The sequence below is a fragment of the Dermacentor albipictus genome, chromosome 1 (assembly GCF_038994185.2).
Source record: "Dermacentor albipictus isolate Rhodes 1998 colony chromosome 1, USDA_Dalb.pri_finalv2, whole genome shotgun sequence".
In the NCBI taxonomy this organism is placed as follows: domain Eukaryota; kingdom Metazoa; phylum Arthropoda; class Arachnida; order Ixodida; family Ixodidae; genus Dermacentor; species Dermacentor albipictus.
In genome coordinates this window covers 44,993,380-45,015,913 of record NC_091821.1, presented here as the reverse complement: position 1 = coordinate 45,015,913, position 22,534 = coordinate 44,993,380, and the positions used below count along the sequence as shown (strand labels likewise).

The following is a 22,534-nucleotide window of genomic DNA, read 5'->3' as shown; positions in this document are numbered from 1 at the left end:
AAATTTATGGATATCAATTGGTCATCGCAAAAACACATTTCATCAGAAGAATAAACACATTGGAAACAAGTCTGAAGAAGAAATGCTTGAGCAGTCGCCAGGAGAAGAAGCACCACACGTAGTCGTAATAAAATCACGACTGCATGCACCCCAGTGTATGGAATATGTGAACCGCTACCGAAAGGGGGACCACAACTGAAGGAAGAGAAAAATAAAACTCACTAGCATCTCTAAACTTTCACTGCGCTGCACCATATCGGAAACGCGATAGTGGTGGCTGTAAAAGAATGTAACCATTTCTTCCACGCATGCCTTGGAGGTAGCAGACAACATGCATGCGACCACCCGATCAAGTGCTTAGAGGTAAACAGGTGGCTTTATACACACCAATGTATGGAAACACGATTTCAGGAGACTCTGCGTGACTCCATAGAGATGGCAGCACCTCTCAACGACTATTGGTATTGAATACACACGAATTATCAAACATGAGATCAGCACCGTACATGTACGTCAAAAACCATGCAGAGCGGATCAACGGTGCCATACATGTATGGCAAAAACCCTCACAGAGTTAACCCTTTTTGGAGACCAGTGAACATGATGTATGGGCCATGAACAACAGCAACTCGACAACATGTCCCACTGCAGCTAAAGTGGCCCATTCACTACTGTTGCTGCAGCCAGTCGGACTGTCCCCCTCAGAGATTGTCTCTGCAGGAGTGAGGATTGAAAGTACGGTCCCTTCCTGCACCTTTCATTCTTGTATTTGTCCCATTAGTTTTTGCTATACTATGTGATATAGAACACAACCACCTCATGTCCACAGTGTGAGTACACAGATTCTGTTAGGTGCCATGCTGCAAGCATTCTTGGTGTCTCGCTATCGCACAAGGTTGCATTTATGTCTGAGCTCCGTGCTGACTAGAAAATCTAGTCGTTTTTGGTGGTGGTGGTGCACAGGCCATAAAAGGCATCCATGGATTTTTTTTTTTTTTTTGCACATTCCTAAATAAAAGCAACGTGATACTCAGCACATAATGTGCTTTCATTCATTTAATTTTTTTTTTTTTTTTAATGCTAACAACGCCACAGCAAAGAAGGCAGGTGTTGTCCTCGCTAACGTGAGACAAATTGTAGTGTGTAGAGCAACTAGCCCAGCAGTGCACATTGTTTAGCTGCATTTCTTCCAGTCAGGGTTACCATTCAATTTGTTAAAGAAACTGTGAATGTTGTAGACTGCAGTGACAGTGAAACTTGCTGTGAAAACTTGTGGTGTTCCAAATGTGCAGGTGTTCATGATGTTCAACCACCTAAAGGAGCTGTGTGCCGTAAAGCTGGTGAGCTTGGCAAATGTGCAGCCAAGTGTGATGCAGACTTACATGCAAGAAGTAGATATTCTTAAAGCACTGCGATCCTGCAGCCGTGTGGTTCGTCTTTATGACTGGTGAGGTCCACTTTCTTGCTAAATTGTGATAGCACTGGTTATTTATGCTTTATATTTGACTGAAAACAAATCTTCATGGAGAGGAGCCCATTCTTGTGATGACAAGGTTTAAACACAGCAGAAACTACCTGAGCAGTGTCAAGTAGTGGAAGGAAGTGTTCCACCTTCATCATCTAAAAAAATTTGCAAAGACTTGAAAAGAGAATATTTAGTTACTAATTATGCACAAAATTACTTGCTATTGTATACAATTCATGAGGAATAATATGGCAAACAGTGCAAGAACAGGACTAAGAGTAGAGAAAAGGGTGGCATGTCAAATGCTGCTAGCAGTTCCATCTTGATGTGTTCATAATTTGAGTGCAGTAAAAAAATGACTTGTTGGTGTATGCAAATCATGAGGAATAATATGGCTCACAATGCAAAAACAGGACTAAGAGCAGAGAAATAAACAACGTAGGTGCTCACTTCCAAATAATGCTTATTGAGCGGTATTAAAACATGTAGGCAAAGAAACTGCTGTTCCACCATTTCATGAGGAATGTTTCACTGTGCGGTGTGGCTCTACCTTGCTGCAACAGTAGCGTACTACTCCCGGAAGCTGGTTATACTACAATAGCAAGTATGTAGTCATTGTTTGCGTCGATGGTTGTCGCAGATGTGTCATTCTATCAGCTTAACAGTGCCTGCAGGCTCATGTCAAGGGGACTGTACACGTCATACAAAATAGTATACGTACTCACTTCTAGTTGATTCTCGAGAGCAGCTTGTTCTAATTTCATCTAGGAACTTTAGCTTTGATGAGCAGGTTGTGCAAGCAGTTGCCCATGTGGATTTGTTTTCTACCATTTTCTTCCTCCATGTTTTCCATCATATTGGCTCTAAGATGCACAAGCATAGCTCTGGTGCCACATGTCTCCGAAGTACAGTCACATGACCATAACTGAACTTCCTGAAATTCTGAGTTTTAAATAAATCCCAAGTGCACGGCGCGTGGTGACAATGTTATTGTGTTTGGACTTTATACGGAACATCACAGCAACGATGATAGTGTTGGCAGAAATTCGCTTGGAGTGCCTGTATAATTGCTATCACAATAAAATTATTGCTTAAGATATGTGACATACATCTTGGGATTCCTCTTATTGGTCCTTTGTTGCAAATTTAAACAAGTGCTCAGTGTATTAGTGAAGAGAGTTGGCTGGTAGATGTCTGGGTGTGTGCTCCCAGTGCCAGTTTGTCATGTAGCAGGCTCACTTTGACAGTGTTTAATAAACAGCAGGCACATCCTTGAAGTGGCTGTGTCACTGCTTTCCAAGTAGTATACTGTACATGAAATAGTTGGATGTTATCATACCTGACATTCCTGTAGAGAATTAAAACATCTTGTAAACTTGACGAAATTCACTGAAGAATTGAAAATTATTTATCTGTTTGGCTGCAATACGCTTTTAATGTTTCCAAGGATACTAGAAGTGTTGTGAAAATAAATTTTGAATGCACAGAATTAATGGGTGCCTGAAGGGGAAAGATATCCTAATCTTTGGGATCTTTGCTAGAGTCTACCCTTTCAGGAACTATGTCAGCTATCATGTCTGCATGTCTGTGTGCTGCTGTGATTTGGACATCGGTACCAATAGAAATTTGGGGCTGTTTTTTAAGCATTCTTTTCTGCTGATTCTATTCATATTATCATCCATTCTATTGAATAAGCAATCCCGACAATAGTGGAGTTGCAGTTTTCTGTGGTCAAATGACGAAGGTCAATAAAAATTGGACATGTGCTTTGACCACTTCCAGTGATACATTCAGTGATACTTTCACATAGTGTAACATTCAACACGATGCCTCATTACTATGAAAGGCATTCTTAGACATCAATGTTTTCAAATCATGTTAGCACACTCAACATCTGTGCAACTCAAGGTAATGCTGGCTCAGCTGCGAATCATTTCCTTTCGTTAGTTCCAGTTCCGCTTGTGTGTAGCCAGCTAATGCATGCTGACATTTTTTATTGTTATTGTTACTATATTTAATAAATGGGGAATATGGCCTTTGGACCGGAGTGTAGATATCAATATACAGATAAATGAAGGAGCTGTGGTGACTGTTGCATTTCTTTGTGTATCTGTGTCTGTGTTCGCTGCAGTGAACTCAACACGAAGGACAAAGTGCTGGCCTTGGTGATGGAAAAGGGTGACCAGGACCTTGCAACTGTGCTCACGAACAGGCAAGGTGACCTCGGTCCAGTCACCATCAAGTTCTACTGGTCAGAGATGCTGCAGGCTGTCAAGGAGATACATCAAAAACGTGAGAATCAATTACTCTAGTGATTTATGCCTCGTTACGCACATGCTTCCCTACTGGGGCTTGTGAGGCAGTTGAGTGGATTGAGTGAATTTTCTCCAAAAGAAAAAAGAAAAGGGTCCACATAGCTCTGAATTTGCAATACCTTCCCTTATCTTTCAATGCGCAAGCATTCTTGGGAGAGTACCTCAGCAAAACCTGTCCGTCCAGTGGCGCCTTATATCTGCAATATAGATGCATAACTGGTCAAGTAACACATCTAATCGTTATAATAGTGTAACAGTAGATGATTGGTAGCGTTCGAAATAAAAATTTAAAAAATACTTCTGACCTGGATTCAAACCATGGACTGCAGCATGGCAGTCAGATGTCTGTGTGAACTGCATTACATTGATGGGAGTGAAAGTTACCTTGGACTCAGTTTACATCTGACTGCCACACTACAGTCCATGGTTCGAATCCCGATGAGCAGTATTTTTTATTTTATTTTCTAACGCTACCAAGCATCTAGTACTATTACACTATTATAACGATTACATGTGTTGACCAATTATGAATTTATTTTGCAGATTTAAGGTGCCACTGGATGGACAGGTTTTACTGGGGTACTCACCCAAGAATTACTGTAGGACTGTACGAAACTAAGAAAATAGAGAAAAACCTCCTACAGGCCTGTAAAAAAACCTGTGGTGTGGCAGAAAAGCTCAGTTATGATATATCTGCAAAACAAGTCCATAATTGGATGTAATTGTTGTAATAGTGTAATAGTAGATGATTGGTAGCGATGGGTAGACATGCATAAGCTAGCTATATAAGTAAGCAAAAGCGAAGTAGCAGCTCAGTCAAAAGAATGCTTATGCATTAGTAGACAATTCCGTAGCATTCTTCCCTTATCCCTCTTTCTTCAAGATATGCTCGCCTTCTGGTTAGCTCCGATTATAAAATGACCGCCCTGGAAAGCCCCCGGGATCAATTCCTGGACCAGGCCAAATTTCTCTTCACTTGCAAAGCTTTCTTTCTGAGGTACTTGGAAGGGTTTCATTTGCAGCTTCGGGCTACAGTCCAGTGGCTGACAATTCGCCTTTTATGAATTTTCCGCCACCTTACGAGCTTCTGCAAAACTGATTTGCCATGTTAAAACACATTGATGTTTTGTATTTGGGACCTGTCAAGGGATCCATACAATGCTAGCAAATTAAAAAGGGGCCTTGAAACACTCCTCTAATTGTAAAATGGCCTTGGCCTTACTGTTAAAGTAAGTCGTCCCACGAGTCTCATGCCGTAAAAATTCTTCAAACGTTTCAACTATGAGTGGAGTTATCGCACAAATACCCAACTTTCTCATTTCGTCTCCGCTAGCACACTGGAAGCTTCACAGTGGAGAAGCAAATAGGGCAAAGCCCTGGCCAAAAGTTTAGCATCGTGGCAGAGAATGGCTCCTTGCCGCACCCCGTGGTGGCCGCGGTAGGCTACGCTATGTAACACGCTGCTGCCATGTCAGAGGCCACATGCCGTAGATGGAGAAATGCGCATTGCAATTTCAAAAAGCAAAGAATAAATAATCATTTAATCATTGCACACATATTTTTCATTTACTTAATTAAATTTCACAATTATGTATTACTGAGTATGTTCCCACGATCACGAAATCAGCCAATAGCATTGGTGAACCAACTGCTTTCAATGACGACATTGTGGATTCAAGGGCAAGCAACTGTTCACTGCTTTTCACATGAGATTGTAAATTCCCTGCTGCATGCAGTGCAGTATTTGGCTCGCATGTTAGCAGGAGCCTCGTTAACAGTGTAGGGTCTCAAACATGCTCTTGCGACAAAGGAACAACACAGTAGTGCAAAGAATCACAAGGGCATTTATTGCACCTTTTGTACACCAATCTATAGCCAGCCGAATTATTACCGATAGAACATGCTGATGTGGGGGCATGCGACAAATCGAAGTCTGACTTACCGTGACCGAATAGCGAGCAAATATGTTCGCCCCCCATGCTGGACACCAACGCCTAGACGTTTGCGTGTGTGGTCACGCGGACGGTGGTGCATTCGAACGATCACGTCCGTCCATTCCGGTGTCATGATCCTAAGCATGGATCAATGCGCATGCGCAGAACATCTGCGCCACTTGACAACCTCAAGCCCAAGAGGAAGCCAAGTAACCCCGCGGTTATGTGGTGTTACTAGTGCAACACTCGCGCCATCTATCATAATGTGCTGCTACCACACCGACCACTGCCGTCACTCAGCTGCGGGGAGAAGTCGGATTACAGGAAACATGAGGGCCATGCAGGAAAAACATCTGGGGACGCCTGAGAGTTGAGCATCCCCACAACAGATAGGCAACGTTTTTTTTTTTTTACTATGTTCAAAAAGTGTTTCAGGGCTCGTTTAACCCTTGCAGGGTCGATTTTTTTTTTAACATATGCGACCGCCCTGGGTCGATTTCTTTTTATTGCCAATTTAAATCCTTCAGAGGGAGCTATATCTAAAACAATTTACCGTAATTTTTCTAGGGTGACCCTAAAGCGAAAAAAAAAAAAATTTCCGTTGGTATATATGTACTGTTTATTCATGAATAACAATTAAAAAATATGGAAGTAAACTTAAAAGAATTAAAAATTTGATGCATTGTTATACGCATAGTTCAGGGCTTAGAAAATGCGCACACGAGAATATTTCGCAAGTCTCAAATGTTCCTGCTCTTGCACTAATATTTACGTCCATAGTGTAATCGAACTGCGTAGGTGACCGCACTCAAGAAAACTGTGTGTTTGTATGCCCGTGAAAAGAGCAAAACGTGTGACGAACTTCCGCTAATCTTCATCTTATCACCAACCAGAGGCAATTGGTTTTCGCGAGTCTCCAAAAAAAAAGAAAGAAAGAAAGAAAAGAAACGCATGCACGGTGGTCGCCCTTTGAGCGATCAGTAATGGTGGATCCACACAACGGACTAAATCAGTCTTTTCCGTAACGGATGGCGCATCACGTGACTACACATCACAGATTCATGCCGTCCACGCGTCATCCACGACCCCCACGGACGGAAATTGCCGAGCTATTTTTCGCATACGAATTCTGGGGGTCGAATGCTGCAGATTTAGCCTAGCATGCTCTACAGTCTGGCAACAAGCGCGGCTTTAGGATCTTTCTGAAACATCTTCGTCGCTGTTGAAACCAATCGTGCCTGTTTACGCGCGCGACTCGCACAAGAGCGACTGAAATTAACTTGAGCGATGAGGCAACTTTCTTCTTGCATCTCGTGGAGCAGTTCCCTGCATTGTGGGACATGACTGTTACCGATTACATGGACATGAGAGCGAAAGAGACGATTTGGCAGCAAGTGAAGAAACTGCTCTCTTGTCACTCGAAGCAGCCTCCGGTATTCCTCAATGTCACTGGCGAACAGCTCTCAGTACAAGTGGTTTTGCATACCGAGATGCTTGTTGGCGATATAGTCCTTTTGCCAACAAGACCTCTTTCTATGAAACAAGTACTTGTCATCATCCAATTCGGACAAAACAACAGCCATTGCGGCCAACATGCTGTTTTCTTTCGATCTCCATCTTCATTCATAGTAAAAAACACGTATGACAAAGTCTTTATTACATCGATGGTGCCATCTACAGTGAGTAGAAACGAGCAAACATTTGTAACTTACAGCCGCTGAGATCCGCCCGAGCCGCCGCAACATCTTCGAGGCCATGTTCAGCCATTACAGCCACTCTAAGCCTACACGCCGAGAATCTGAGTATGGCTTTCGGAAACGGTGCCTACTCATCACGAATACTTGTTTGTTGAAGCTTTCAGACACAAATTTAAACCAAATACAAGCCTCAGTTTGAAAGTTACGGGCCACACAGTGGATGACGACGACTTGACAGGTTCGAGGCGGACGGCAGTCGCTTCGGGCGGTGTTGCCATCTTTATATTTCCGGCGCGATCGTATGCTCACTCCGTCCGTCATCTGGATGCACTTTGCAGCCAGATGGGCAACGAAATAAGCGTCTGCGGAAGAGTTTTTCGTAGAGCCGTCCATCGTGTGGATCCACCATAACAAGATAGCCATCAGTTTTGCAAGTGCAAGAAGCCAAAACTACCCGAGAAACAAAACCCAAATTAACCGCCGCCCGCCCGGGCACATGCTAATGCACAAGAACCATGCAACGAAAACCGAGAGAGGGAGGCGTGAGAAAAAAAATTCCTTGTATTCCCGCATAGTGGCAGCACATGCCAGGAAAGAAAAAGTTAGGAAATTGGCACCCTTTTTAAACGTACAGACGACGCTGTAAATATACGGCTTCAACCATTTTGGACTTGTCCGTGGCACCGTATATAATATCATTGACCCTGAAAGGCTTAATGACATGGCACAAATGTTTTACCATAAGGACGTGTCCTTAATGAAATGGAGTCTCATTGATACAATCTTCGTGGGAACTGGAATATAAAATGTATCATCCAAAAATCCTATTATCCGAAGCCAGCTCAAAAAGGTGTGAAGATAGGCGTAATTGGTGACAGTCAATAGCAAAGGTTTGCGTGGAGTTGAGTAATACTGCTCCACATAACATGTTATGCAGAGCAGCATCATTCGGCGCCATACGAACTGCAGCCAACGCACTTTTATTTAGCACTGTTGAAATAGCTAGTCAGTTTGCGCTGAACTCTCTTCTTTTCAAGTTCCGTAACGAAGTTCTTCTGGAAGTTTAAAAAAAAAGAAGGGGCCATTCCCTCGCTCAACTGAGCAGCGGTGTGTCTGCACTGCCTCAGCATCGTTTTACCGCCGGCAGCATGCCACATGCGTTTTTCCTCCACTGTGCCTGGGGCTTAACACGTCATTCATGGGTCGTTGGAATGTTATTGAAGCTAGTACACTGGATTATGAAGCTGAGTTTTAGAAATACTACTAGTAAAAGTCCACTTCTGCAGTTGTTATCCAATTTCAGGTAAAAACGGGATCGCAATAACCGTGTGAAAATACATTACTGCTATGGGATGTTGGCCGGGAAAATAAGAAGAAACGTTTTGTCCCGAAAAACATACCATGCAGAATCGTATCAACGAGATTCCACTGTATAGTTATTTAGGTGGTCCTGCAGAAAAACAGCAGCCAACTTTTTAATGACTGGCACTCGGTGACAGTAAGATGCAAACACCACCCAACTGAGTTTAACGGGAAAAATATGGCTGTAAATTTTGGCATCTCAGCTTAATTTACTAAGTGCCAATCTTGCTCATTTTAATGTAAGGTTGTGTGAATGCTAATTGGTTCTTGATCATAAATGTGAGTTGCACTGCATGTGACAAGGCACAAATGAAAAAGCACACGAAGGATGATGGTCAAACTGGTTTATTCATATTCCAGAGGTGAAATACTTAGGATAATAGAGTAAATAAACTGAGAAAAAGGAAGGGGATGTAAAACATGAATGCTCACCACAATCGAAGCTGCTTCCTATCTTTGTCTCGATGAAGCAGTGCTATTTCATGTTCACTCAGTGCTGTATAAGTAGAACACATGTTGATACATATGCCATATGCACCACACAACATGCTGAAAGCCTCGATTAGCTTTCTTCCTTCTGTTATTCTCATGCACTAACATAGTAGCCTGTTGAAACAACACTGTACAACCAAGCCTAGCACAATGCACAGCAAGGTTCTCAGGTGAATTTAGTTGTTCACACATATTTTTGTGCTCTTGTAGACACTCATTGACCAGTTTCGCCAATGTACACACATTGCAGTAAAGAGGAATTTTGTAAACAAATGTCAGACAATTCTCAAATTTACATGTTTCACACTGCACAAGTACTTTTCCACTTGTATACGAGGCCTAAAGCTATTGACATTGCACAAATATACAGCTTTGATGGGGCTAAAAGGCCTACTTGGACATCGTGTCTGCTCGCAATTATTTTTAATCTGTGTGAAAATTTGTGTATGTAATAAATAAGGCCATAGATTTATGGCTGACTTATTTCTTCTCTTATGCCTTCCCACATCATCCTTTCATGCATCATTCTGTGTGTGTTATTGTGCTTTGTGCGTTGTTACATCAGTTACAGCGGCTTCTTAGCCTCTACCTTTACTTTGAAGAGGAAGGCATTGCCATGTCTATTGAAGCTGGCTGTTACAGTGCATATAAATTTTAACCAACCTGATTAAATGAAATTATCTCTTATATAGAGCAGATTCTGAACATTGTGGAGCTTTAGCAACAATGCATAGCAGAACATATGCTACGTACATCGAACTAAAATTGTACCCGCATGCACAGCTCCAAATGGGCCTGTAAGTTTGCTTTCTTGCACGGAAAGACTGCAGCTGCAGTCACCTAGGACGAAATGGTGGAATAGCAACATTAGGCCACATGATGCACCATCTACGTTTGGAATTGGTTGTTTCGTCCATTTTGTAGGGTGGTTTCAATGAGCAGGCTATGACTGGCACAGCTCACCTGCTGTAATGTTGATGACTGTCTGGCCGTCTCGAAGAAAGCAAATCTTCCTGGGTCTCTATGACATGGCCACGAAGTTTCTGGCCATTCCAGAAATACAAATACCAATGTAACTGATCACTGGCAGCATCCTCATATCCTAATGGCTGGGTGTAACCATATAGAAATCTGCATGTACAGACCCGTCCATTGTTCTGTAGAGTGCGAGCAGCATGCTGTGCCAAAATGAAGGCACTGATCAAGCATTGTCACTTGCAAAAAGCAACATGTGCAGTCTTGCACATTCATATGATGCCATCCGTGCATTTGGGCTGCATTACCTCAAACCCAGCAGCAAACACAGGCAGGTATCATTTGCATACATCAGAGCTACTGCTCGTACACTGCTGCAAACAGTTTTACAGCTGCTTTCCTTACATAAAATTTGCTAAGATATAAGATTGTGGTAATTACTGTATATTTGATGTACAACCTTTGTCTTCTTGATTAGATTCAATATTCAGTTTAGGAACAATCATTCGGTATTTGCACCCATATGAATGAGTGTTTGAAGTTTTATGTTTAAAAACTGTTGCATCCATTATGTCATGTGACACCCGGCAGATATATTGGCAGTGCTATGAAAGTGCTTAAATGCACTTGAGTATTTTTCTGAGGAGCCTGCACAGACTCTGATGTTGCAGTAGTACAGTTAAACATTGTAATAACAAAGTCGGTAAAATTTTCAATATGCTTCATTTATTGAAATTTCATTACATTTAAATTTAGCTTTTATGCAAATAAGTAGTACAGTTGCCGACAGATTTTGTTAAGACGGAAGGAGCTGCAAAATTTTCAGAATTATTGGACAATCGGAAAAATCAAATTTGAATGAGAAAAAAAAATTATTTGGTTGTCTTTGAGAGTCGGCAAAAAAAGGTACTGTTTCATGCCATGTCGACAATGTCTTCACGTCAGCAGGATGACGAAGCCAGCCACACTTTTGCATCCACTCCACCTCTGCAACTGATAGTGTCGCCCATAGTGGGAAGAATGTTAAGATTAAATGCAACGGCAGCGGGGAGTGAATGCTTTAATGAGTCTCCAGAACAAAATTACGCAACCTCCGGTACTAAACATGCGGGAAGACAGCTCATATGATGCCATGCCATATCAGCACACCGCTTCATGCATATGTGGCAGATTACCTCTAAAACATTGGCACAGGCTGCATATGCGCTCAGCCGGGCATGACAGCCATGCACAGCCGTGGCCGCTTTTGAAAAAGAGACTCGTGCCAACCTGCCTCCCTCTTCCTCCCCTCATCTGTGCTTGATCGTCCGCAGCTCACTACCCTCCCCCCCCTCCTCTTTCTCGCACGGGTAGAATGCTCATCAAGCCACCATTCTTCTCAGCTCACCCTTTCATGCTTTCACTCGCACCAAAAGCATACTGTGGGCAGGGTGTAATAGGATCTTATCGCACTTGGACTTTAACAGAACATGATGCTTCTGTGCTTTTTTTTTTTTTTGTCGCGTGGCATGATTTGAGAAGTGCGTTCGCTAGCAACCACTTGTAATTTAACCAATTTACCATCTGTACCCGGTGCAGTTTTTAGTATCTCTTCAAGGTGACAGGGAAATTTCGTTATGTTGAAATCGTGTATACACTTCATTATATTGGGATTCTAAATATATGGTGTTCTATGGACAAGAAGTTTTAAAAAGTTTAATGCCTTGTTATATCGAGAATTTCATCATATTGAAGTTTGTTGTTATATTGATGTTCAAATGCATTTGTTTTTGACAGGTGTGATACACTCTGACCTGAAGCCAGCCAACTTCCTCTTTGTGGCGGGGAAGCTGAAGTTGATAGATTTTGGTATCGCTGCCAGAATGCAAGAGGATGTTACTAGTGTTTACAAAGAGTCACCGGTACAGTATGCATATATTGTTCTGCATGTGCTTGTCATGTATAAGAAAGGTGCTCAGGCAAGTAATTATGCAATTACTCTAATCAAGTTGATAAGCCAGCTCTTTAAAGTACGCAGTGGGGTTTGCATTGCTATCAAAATTAATTTAGTGGACAGTGTAACGTGTCTGTTCTGTTCTTTCCTTCTTTCCTTTTCTTTTGTTTTTTTAACATACTTCCTCTCCTTGTGTACCTGTCTGGCTACCACTGATTTCAATAGGGGCCTTGGTATCTGTAGTGTTAAGATCGGCCATTCGCCCCGCGACACTCCTCGGTCATGGCCCGCATGATTGTGGTGAAAGGGCCGATGGCCTCGTCGGGATGGTTCTCGACATAGATGAGTTATGGCCAGCGCAGGAGTGCCTCGTTCATGAGAGGTTTCAGCAATTAGCAATGATACGGCTGTCACCTGTCAGCAGCACATACTGGCGTGTCCAAGCCAGAGATGCGCTCAGTATGACACGGCCCGCTCAGTATGACCCTCTCAGTGTACAATAGCTTTGGCGAAAAGGGCGGCCTACCTCCAGATTGGTGGGACCTGATGTCCGCGGCCTCCTGATACCGGATTGGTGGGACCTGATGTCATTGACCCCCTGGCACCAGATTGGAGGAAATGACTAAACATAGGTCACACACGGCATAAAAGGAGCTACGGACAGGGGGAGTGATCAGCGACTACCACATTATCGTCAACTTTTCTGTATTTCTTTGCATTTCTTTGTATTTCTTTGAATTTTCTTGTACATATGTAAATATAAGTGTTTGTCAAATGTCCTGGATATCGGATCCTGCCTCCCGTTCACTCAATCCTCCTCGAGAAAAGAAGGTCCCACGTCATGTAGCCGACCGCAGCTTGATGTCAGCTATCAGCCAATAGCGACCGTCTAAAGGAATGACGAAATAGTGCGTCTAGAAGAGAGTGTGGACAGGGCCTTTTGTTGAAAGGAGAGTGTTTGAGAGAAAGGTGACTTTGCGATCCGCTTGCAAGCTGCATCCACCGCATACAACAGCAAAACTTGGCTGACATGTTCACAGCAGCTTATGCCAACCGCGGACTTTGTTATTTCACCAAGCCCAAGGGGTGGTTCAGGGCCCGTTTCAGGGGGCACGCAGCCTTTGAAAACCGAAAAATCGCGAAAAGATAGATTTTTGGAAAACCACATGTTCGGGCAGTATGTCTTATAAACTACCATTTCTGTAAATATCTACGTCTAATTCGTCGCAAAACTGTTTCAAATAAAGTTTATAACGAGCCGCAGCAGCCCTCGAGCGATGAGCGAGCGCTCAAAATAGGGGTTACTTGGCGCAAACGCCATTTCTCCACCGTTCCTCTGAACGACACCATTTTAGTGTTTTGTTTGTGCATTCCTGTGCTTTTTTTTCCCCGGCCCCCGCGGCGGCGGCGGCGCGGGAGAGGCGTAAATCGCTCATGATTGGAGGGCTCACGAGAGCTTTCAAGTTTCCTGCGGCTGAGACGCGAAGCTGAGATTGGGCGAAGCGCACGCTCCTCAAGGACATGGGGGGGAGCACGACTCCCATTGGCTGCTGCGTGCGATGACCTAGTGGTCTCCTGCATAATGCAACCGGCCGTCGTCTGCTTCGGCTCCTCCATCGCCAGCGCCCTTTGTGTGTTCCGCTTGCCATCGTCTATCTTTGCAGCCGTTCGCATATTCCCCAAGTTTCTACCATATTTACGAGACAATTTTCAACCGTCTCAAGATAGTTGTTGCGTTTAGCCTGCTGATTGTTGTGCGGTTGGCCACGATGCACCCAAAGAAACTCAAGATGCTACAAGTGTTCGGTGCAAGGAAGCGTTCTATGAAGCTCACTCGCACGGCGAAACTCGCCACTCGCCTGCGCACCGACGATGATCACGCTGATGGTTCCTGTGGGGCAGCTTCTGCTTCATCTACGCAAGAGCGTGGTTGCGTCGACGCTTCTAGCAACACGACTCCTACTCCACCGGCACAAGAATTTGTTGTGACGAGTGCGCCTGGCGTCTCGTCCTCATCGACAGCGGCTTTCACATCCTCTCTTTCATCTGCCTCGGACAGTGCGATTGCGTCGTCCACTGTGCACTTGAAAACACGTTTCCTGACGTGTGAGGAGAAATAGGCAACGGATAAAAAACGCACTGCTGTGTGCAACAAGGACTTGGCGCTGTGTCAGCGACGGAGCGAAAATTTAAAGCAATGGAGCGCGATCCTGAAGCTTCCACCACTACAAGTGAAGGCGAAAAATTTCTCCTTGTGCAAATGGATGCCCTAGGCGACCTGCTATCCGGGACCCCGCGACTGGGATGAAGGTTCAAGGAGGCACCCAACTTCGACTTGCAGCAAAGCTTCAGCTGCTATGTTTACATTGTGAAGTAGTTGCAAGCGCGTGGAGTTCTGCTCGTCAGGTTGACTAATGGCCTTTGACGTCAATATAAGAGCCATTGTGGCAACAAAAGAGATAGGGAAGGGACAAACAGCCCTCCCATCATAGCCTGCATCATAAGACTTTTCAGAAGCACTTGAAGAAATTCAAGGAACTGCAGACACAGTGCATAGACAAGTTCTATGCAGAATCTGCTTCTGCTGTGAAAACCACCTCCAAGGAAATAGATCCATATTTCAGCAGGGATATCACAGTAAACTTTGATGGAACATGGCACAAGCCTGGCCGCACGTCCCATATTGGAATTGGTGCACTAATTGAATAGCATACGGGCCTCTTCTTAGACGCCATTGTTTTATCGAACCAGTGTCTTGGTTGCCAAGTAGGACGAAAGCCTTGAGATGCAGGCTACGCAAGCTGCAGGAGGATCATCTGTACCAGAAAAACACTGACTCTAAGTCTGGGAGGATGGAGGTTGAGGTAGCTATCATCCTTTTCTCACGTTCGGTGCCAAAGCACAACCTCCGTTGCACAACGCTCGTGTCTGATGGAGATAGTGCCACCTTCTCTGCCCTTGTGCAAGAAAATGTTTATGGACTGGTCCCCACTTCGAAAAAGGAATGCCTGAACCACATCCAGAAGAGGATGGGGACAGCACTGCGCAACCTTGTGCAGAAAAGTGACAAGGCTTTAAGAGGGAAGGGCAGGCTGACAAAGGCCCTCATAAACAATTTGACCAACTATTATGGCTGGGCCCCACGGAACAATTCCAACGATGGGGCTGCAATGCAGCGTGCAGTGATGGCATCGCACCACCACGTGACATCGACGGATGAGGATTTTTACCACGACTTATGCCCTGAGGGTGCAGACTCGTGGTGTCGTCATAACACCAGCAAGAATGAAGGTGTGCCGCCTCCGAAGCATCAGTACAATATTCTAGGCTATGTTGCAGAAGCACTGCTACCTGTTTATAAGCTCCTCTCACAGGCTTCTCTTCCGCAATGCTGCCTGGGACCAAAGATGCAAAATGCATCAGAATCATTTCACTCCATGCTGTGGTCCCTGATGCCCAAAGAGCAGTATGCGTCGCTGATTGCTGTGGAGACAGCACTGCATGAGGCAGTTTTAAGATATGATGCTAGCTGCCACAGGGCCACCCAAGAGCTATGTTCATCAGTGGGGCTAACACCTGGCCATTCAACAGGCAGCCGAGAAAGATTCTCTGCATTTGAAAAAGGCTAAGAAGCGGTCGCAAGAGAAGGTGGAAAGGTGGCAAAAGAAGAGAGTGCCTAAGGACATCTCCAGTTACGCTGCAGGGTCATTTTATACCAATATATGTGCTCAAAACTTCCAAAGCTCATTTTCTCAAAATGACTTTTTTGGCTGGTGAGGCTGCTTGTTCCAGCCATATCTCTTTAATCGCTCATCAGATTTTTAGTTTCTCTCTTTTTTTTTTCATTGTGTATCTGAATAAATTTCTGAGGGCAAGATAAGCCCATATATATATATATATATATATATATATATTGTGTCTGTGATTTGTAATATTTAGTCAAAATTTGGTTGATAAAATCTTAATCACCAACACTCAATTCAGCGGTCTGCTAAAATTTTTCAGCAAGGAAATTTAAAGAAAGGGCTCTGTCTTGCCCTGAGGTATCCATCTGGAGATCATCATAGTGAATTTCGCAGTTGCAGCACCTTTTGAAAATTCTCCAGGCCTGGAATAAAAAACCATGTGCATCATTCTGACATATTGCTGTAACTTGAGAACCAGTGAACATAACTGCATGAGATGTTGTAGTTCTACTAATGCTTTTGCTATGAGTCTATCCTGAAGATTTCATTAACCCTTTCAGGCGCCACTTGCAATTATGCATAGAAAAAACTCTTTCTATATATAAACATTCTTTTTGGGACCTAAGAAACGCAAAACCATCGAATTCTTGAAAGTTATTATGAAACTTTATTATTTGCAACATCGTACACAATTGTGTACACAGCGCCTCGGTGGTCACAAAATTCACTTGTGGAATGCGAGGAAGCAATTGCTCTCTTTCGTCAGGCACAGTTGCACGGCGCATTTCATGCAGAATATCCGGGTGCCTCATGTGCACTTCTCGAGCTTGCACCTAATTCGCACGTTCTGGTCGCGGGATTCGGACCAATGGTCAAAGGAGTCGTAGTGCGCGTCGGTGCAAGGACGCAATATTCTTGCTTTTTTGCCATATCTTTGGTTGTGGTGCTTGGATCTCTGCAAGAGAAGGCCTTCCACGCTTTTTCTCGGGTAGTACCGATTTAATTAATGCTTCGGCAGCTTGCAAGCAAGCGAAAATTCATCAAATATAGGAGTTTAGCTCCAGGCAGCGTTTGATTGTCACGGTGGTAGTCCAGCCAAGAATTGCAGATACCCAGGTTCACAAAAGGAAAAAACACTCTGTGTCCACTTCTTCAGCTTGCGTTTCCCCTGCAGCAGCGTCTTCCTCTTCTGTGAGGTTGGTGAACGCAGCTGCAACGCAGGCGTCGGTCGCTTCGCACGTGGCTTCTTCGTCACTTTCCCCAACGTCTGAAACATTTATCAGCAATGAGCTCCAAAAGCCTTTCAGCTGTCTTTTGGGTTTTCTTATATTTGTTTGCATTGTAGAAAGAACGACGAATGGCCAAAAAACCTGGAAAGAAAATCAAAGCAACTCTCAGCGTTCTTCATTTCTGCAGCGACCACGGCGCTTTGTACACAATCGTGTACACATGCGCGTGCGAGCGTTAGCGTTTGGTCATCTCCTCAGAAAGGATGAAATTATCACTCCTCGGTACTTCATATGATGCACAAGCGCGTCTAATTTTTTTTCGCTTGCCACAGTAAAAAAAAGTGGCTCTAAAAAAAATAAGAACTTGACTCGCCGCTCTTTGCTGCTCCGGCGTCCGCCATTTCTTGTTTTGATATGAACATCTTCACCGAAATGCGATAGATGGTGCCCAAAATGCACATGGTTGTCAGTTTAAAGTTTGGGAATGTGCTAAAGCCCACCTAATAGAAAATTGCGCGCCCTAAACACGAAAAAAACACCAGAAGTACAATGTACACAATTGTGTACAAGGCGCCTTAAAGGGTTAAGATATCTCAATAAACAAAAAAGTTGGTATCCGAGGGTAGCCTCCCCCCTTAAGAGCCTTAATCACAATGTTATCAAGAAGTGCCTTGAGACACGACATAAAACCAAATAGATGCTGTGTGAGCCATGTCCGTAACCTCCTAGATAAAGCAGCCATGCACAGGTATGGACTCTTATGAGTAGTCCAACAACTTAAACCGAGGTGCAGTACATTGGGCCTTTCTGGTGAAATGCTGATTGCAGAGGTTTAACGACATTATGGAGACTGTGGATCTCAAATCAATTAAGAACGTTAAGCTGACATTTCCTGCAAAGACGTCTCTGTGAATACCAGGCTGAGTGGACACAGTCACGACCAGAATATTTTCAACGTCGTTGCATGCTTTGCTGCTTAGTTGATGAACGGAAGCAACAGGTCGGTTTTTGTTGCACATTGACTTAGTGACCAACCAGACCGCTGAAATGGCAACGTTTCCCTTTAGCCGAACAGTAGAAAGAAGCAGCAGTGTCAATTAGAACTGCAATGAAAGCAGTGGAAGGGGGCGTTACTCATAGTAGCAACATGCTGTACACTTTTAGACGCAAATGTTTGGACGTCTTGAGTAGTCTGTTCTAGCTGGGTAGACAAACACACAGCGTGTGAAAAAGAGACTTGAGTCCTCGAGCAGCAAACGCTCGTACAAATGTTGCGAAGAAATTACTGTCACAAATTAATCACGGAGCACATCTTCAAGCGGTTGCAAGCTCATGTAATGCAACAACGTACTCGTAAATAGATTTCTCTGGCTGCTGGACACGCCTGCCAAAGCGGTGACATTCTGCGACGATATTAATTTGGGCGATAAAGTGGTTCAAATTTGCGACAGCATTGTTAAAAGACGAAGGTGCAGCCTTTGTTTGTTTTGATAATGGTCTAGTGTTTGCATCCTGCCTATCTTCCAAAAGATCTTTAGTGGCAGTGGTCTCACCTTCTTCAGCATATTCAGCAAACTCTGGAAGCATAAAGGAAATACGCTGGCCGTCAACGGGATAAGGCTGTGGATAAGAAGGGCCTTGCAACACCCTGCTGAGAAGATGAATGCTCCCAAAGCTAGCGTGAATTTCTCGGATAGTCGTAAGCTTTGCAACCAATGATCAGCTGGGCGACCGGGTACAGGCTGAAAGGGAGGCGGTGGTCATGGTGGGAAGCAGAAAGGCTGTTATGCCCTTTTCTTCTGTTGACCCTCGTCACCAATGTAGTGACAACGTGAGCCGCTCTTGAATGATGGGAAGCATGAAAGTTGGCAAGAAACGTACTGCTCTTTATTGAATAACACACACATATACAGTAGGACTCTGTTATTTTGTTCCCGTTATGTCAGTTTTCCTGGAGCCAGCATTCGCAATCGAGAAAACAAACAATGACCCAATAGAGTTACTCTCAACTTCTACGCTTCATACGTTCCCAAAAAACAAGATTTTTCGGCACCAATGTTCAGTATGTCGCTAAACTTCGATCGTATGGTGCGTTTCTGGCCACTAGATCCCATGTGAACAAGGTAAGGCACAAGGGGCGCACTATCAAGAACAGTATGTAGCCACCCGTCTCACACAAACACAATGGAGTGCAGTTTCTTATTCCGGTATTACCAGTACGCAGCCACTTATGTGATTAAAATTAAACAAAGCAACTGCAAAAGACTGTTCCGCATATGCTACACTCGACGTTTTAGCACCTGACTCTACAGCCGTTACTATAACGTCTTTATGTTCTAATGTTGTGATCTTACGCTTCCGCTTTACACTTAGCTCGCTCATACTGTGAAACCCGTCGAAATATATGGCTAACAGAGCTTGGCAGAACTCCAGAAACGCGGATGCATTTGGCCATTGAAAGCAAAACTATCTGATCTGCCGCTTTTTTATGGCCCTGCTGCTCTGCTCTGCAAGCACGCCGGCTCGTTTCACACAGTCCCAGAGGTCATGCCTAGCTGCATCAGCACAGCACAGCGCAGTGCACTGCAGTGTAAGAGAAGTGGAGGCACTGGTTTTAGCACACCGCGCCGATATGAGGTGGAGCCTCCAAAATTGCGATCTAGGAGGGTGTGCCTATAGCTTTGCCAGCTACAGTGAGAGAGAGAGGTGCGCAAAAAGTTAAGGAAGAAGTGCTGCTTGTGCACGGCCACTGTTTGTGTAGCTACGCGCGGCAGTGTGAAAGACCAGTGTAGCTCGACGGCATATTCGACGCAGAAATTTTGAACTACTGCACCAAATGAGTGTGGAACCCAGTGAACGTTATATACTCAGTATGCAGCGGTCGATATTTTTCGTTCTGGAGATTAATGTAGTTTGTTTTAACAAGGAAAAATTATTCTCGCAGTAGATATAATCAGGTTTAAAATACATGGATCTCTGTTACGATTTCAAGGGGAATTGCATATACTTGGTTATATCCATTATTACGTTATATCATGTTTCGTTATAACAAGGTTCAAGTGTAGATAACTGTAGCCGCTTGGCGGTGTTCACATTGAAAAATAAACAAGAACTGAATATACAACAGTATCCTGCAAGCACGTGTGCTTATGTGCCTGCATGCCCTGCACTTCTTTAATAGGTAATTTTTTTCCCTTGTACTCTTGATGCATGATAAACTTAAGAAGGCAGCATAGCAGAGGTCAGTCATTGCTCTCGGTAGTGAATTTTCACTGCATGCGCAATTGCAATAGGAGTTTTGAAACCACAAATGACTTGCAAAGAACTTCCTTTCAAAGCTTACACATTAAATTTGAATTCATGTGGTACAGTAGGTTTCGATTCATTAGATTTTTCAGTTACTTCAATCCCAACCAAAGATCCCAGTTGGCGCCCGTGCATTTCTGTGGACCATAAATTTCATTATTTCGATCCTAAAATTGGCCTTTGCTGGATAATTTGAACTTGACCAGTCAGCATGCACACGCCTGACCCCTATGGTGACCCCTTTGCTGGCAGCACCTGCCTAGGCAGAGCTTAGAGGACAGTGAATGAGATGTATACACATGCCATCTTTTCTCAGAAATGCCTCATTTCAGCCTGCCCTAGGAGAACTTGCAGGCAATAATGCTAGTTCACAAAATCTGGTTACGGTATTTTCCCAATTCTAACATGCGATGGTTTTTTTTTTTTATAATCTCAGAATATTGGGCTAAAAACCACCAATAGCGCAGCTTTATTCTGGCAAAGCTGCCTTTAGAACACTGGCAGCCACTGTGCTGACGCTTGCCCGTTCTTGCTAAAAAAGTTGTGTACACATTAGATTTCTGCTTTGTTTAGGAGCTTTAATGTTATCCCTACATTAGATTTTTTATTCTGCACACACAGAAAGCTAACATGGATTTGGTTCGGAGAATTGGTCAATTACTGCCCAGTGAATTGGTGGTGTGTTTTGGCATTTTTTCTGCATCATGTTTCATTTGACCCGTCAAATAATTCGATCAATTTTGTCATATTAGCAGAAGTCAACTGTATAATGTATTTGACCAGTGCACTACATGCCCAAATTTTAGGCTCTGTGACTGTACCAGAAGTGTAAAATTTTTGCTCTCCTTTCATGGTCTCTAAAGCTTTATTTACAATCGCACACTCCTGTCTGTTGTAAAGTGAGACAGTTAAGGACCAATAAACTATTAATTACTGTTTACTTACAAGCTCTGTCATCAGTTTAGTATGTCATGGACTGGATAGATCTTATTTGATGGAATAAGCTTTGTGGTGCTACTTCACATCTAACACAGGTGTGAGGACAACTTTGGCTGTTGAGTGAGAACTGCATATTCCATATGACAATCGGTGCAGACATCTGCATTTGTTGTTACTTGCTGAGCATGTAACTAGAATTCATGGGCACTACCCAAAAGCATACTTTGATTTAATGTTTGTGTTGGGACTTCCATAGATTACGAAAAGGCATTTGATTCAGTAGAGATACCAGCAGTCATAGAGGCATTACATATTCAAGGAGTACAGAATGCTTACGTAAATGCCTTGGAAAATATCTACAGAGGTTCTACAACTACCTTAATTCTACATAAGAAAAACAGGAAGATGCCTATAAAGAAAGGGGCCAGACAGGGAAATACAATCTTTCCAATACTATTCACTGCATACTTAGAAGTATTCAAGCTATTAAATTGGGAAGGCTTAGGAGTAAAGATCGACCACGAATATCTCGGCAACCTTCGGTTTGCCGTTGACATTGTTCTATTCAGCAACAGTGCAGACGAGTTACAATAAATGATTGAGGACCTTAACAGAGAGAGTGTAAGTGTAGGGTTGATAATGATAAATAGCCGGGCAAAGGAACAAGAGTTCAAGATCGCCAGTCGGCCTCTAGAGTCTGAACGAGTTTGTTTACCTAGGTCAATTAATCACAGGGAACCCTGATCATAAGAAGGAAATTCACAGAAGAATAAAAATGGGTTGGATCGCATAGGGCAGGCATTGCCAGCTCCTGGCTGGATGCTTACCATTATCATTGAAAAGGAAGGTGTACAATCAGTGCATTTTACCAGTGCTGACATATGGGGCAGAAACCTGGAGACTGACAAAAAAGCTGGAGAACAAGGGCCATGCTAAGAGCAACGGAATGAAGAATGCTAGGCATAACTTTATGAGACAGAAAGAGAGCGGTTTGTATCAGAGAGCAAACAGGTATAGGCGATATCCTAATTGACATCAAGATGAAAAAATGGAGCTGGGCACGTCCTGTAATGCGCTAGCTGGATAACCGTTGGACCATTGGGTTACAGAATGGGCACCAAGAGAAGGAAAACGCAATCGAGGACGGCACAAGACTAGGTGGAGCGATGAAATTGGGAAATTCGCAGGCGCTAGTTGGAAA

The 22,534-nt window shown here is 43.6% G+C and overlaps 1 protein-coding gene across 2 annotated transcripts in view; it reads left to right on the top strand.

Annotated features, from left to right (window-relative positions):
- Positions 1 to 22,534, top strand: part of Mps1 (Monopolar spindle 1) — a 146,599-nt gene that overhangs the window by 81,157 nt on the left and 42,908 nt on the right. For both annotated transcript variants that reach the window (XM_065437331.2, XM_065437341.2), the window contains exons 12-14: positions 1,293 to 1,447; positions 3,597 to 3,757; positions 12,017 to 12,141. In XM_065437331.2, coding sequence (XP_065293403.1) covers positions 1,293 to 1,447; positions 3,597 to 3,757; positions 12,017 to 12,141 — 441 coding nt within the window. The remainder of the gene's footprint in view (positions 1 to 1,292; positions 1,448 to 3,596; positions 3,758 to 12,016; positions 12,142 to 22,534) is intronic.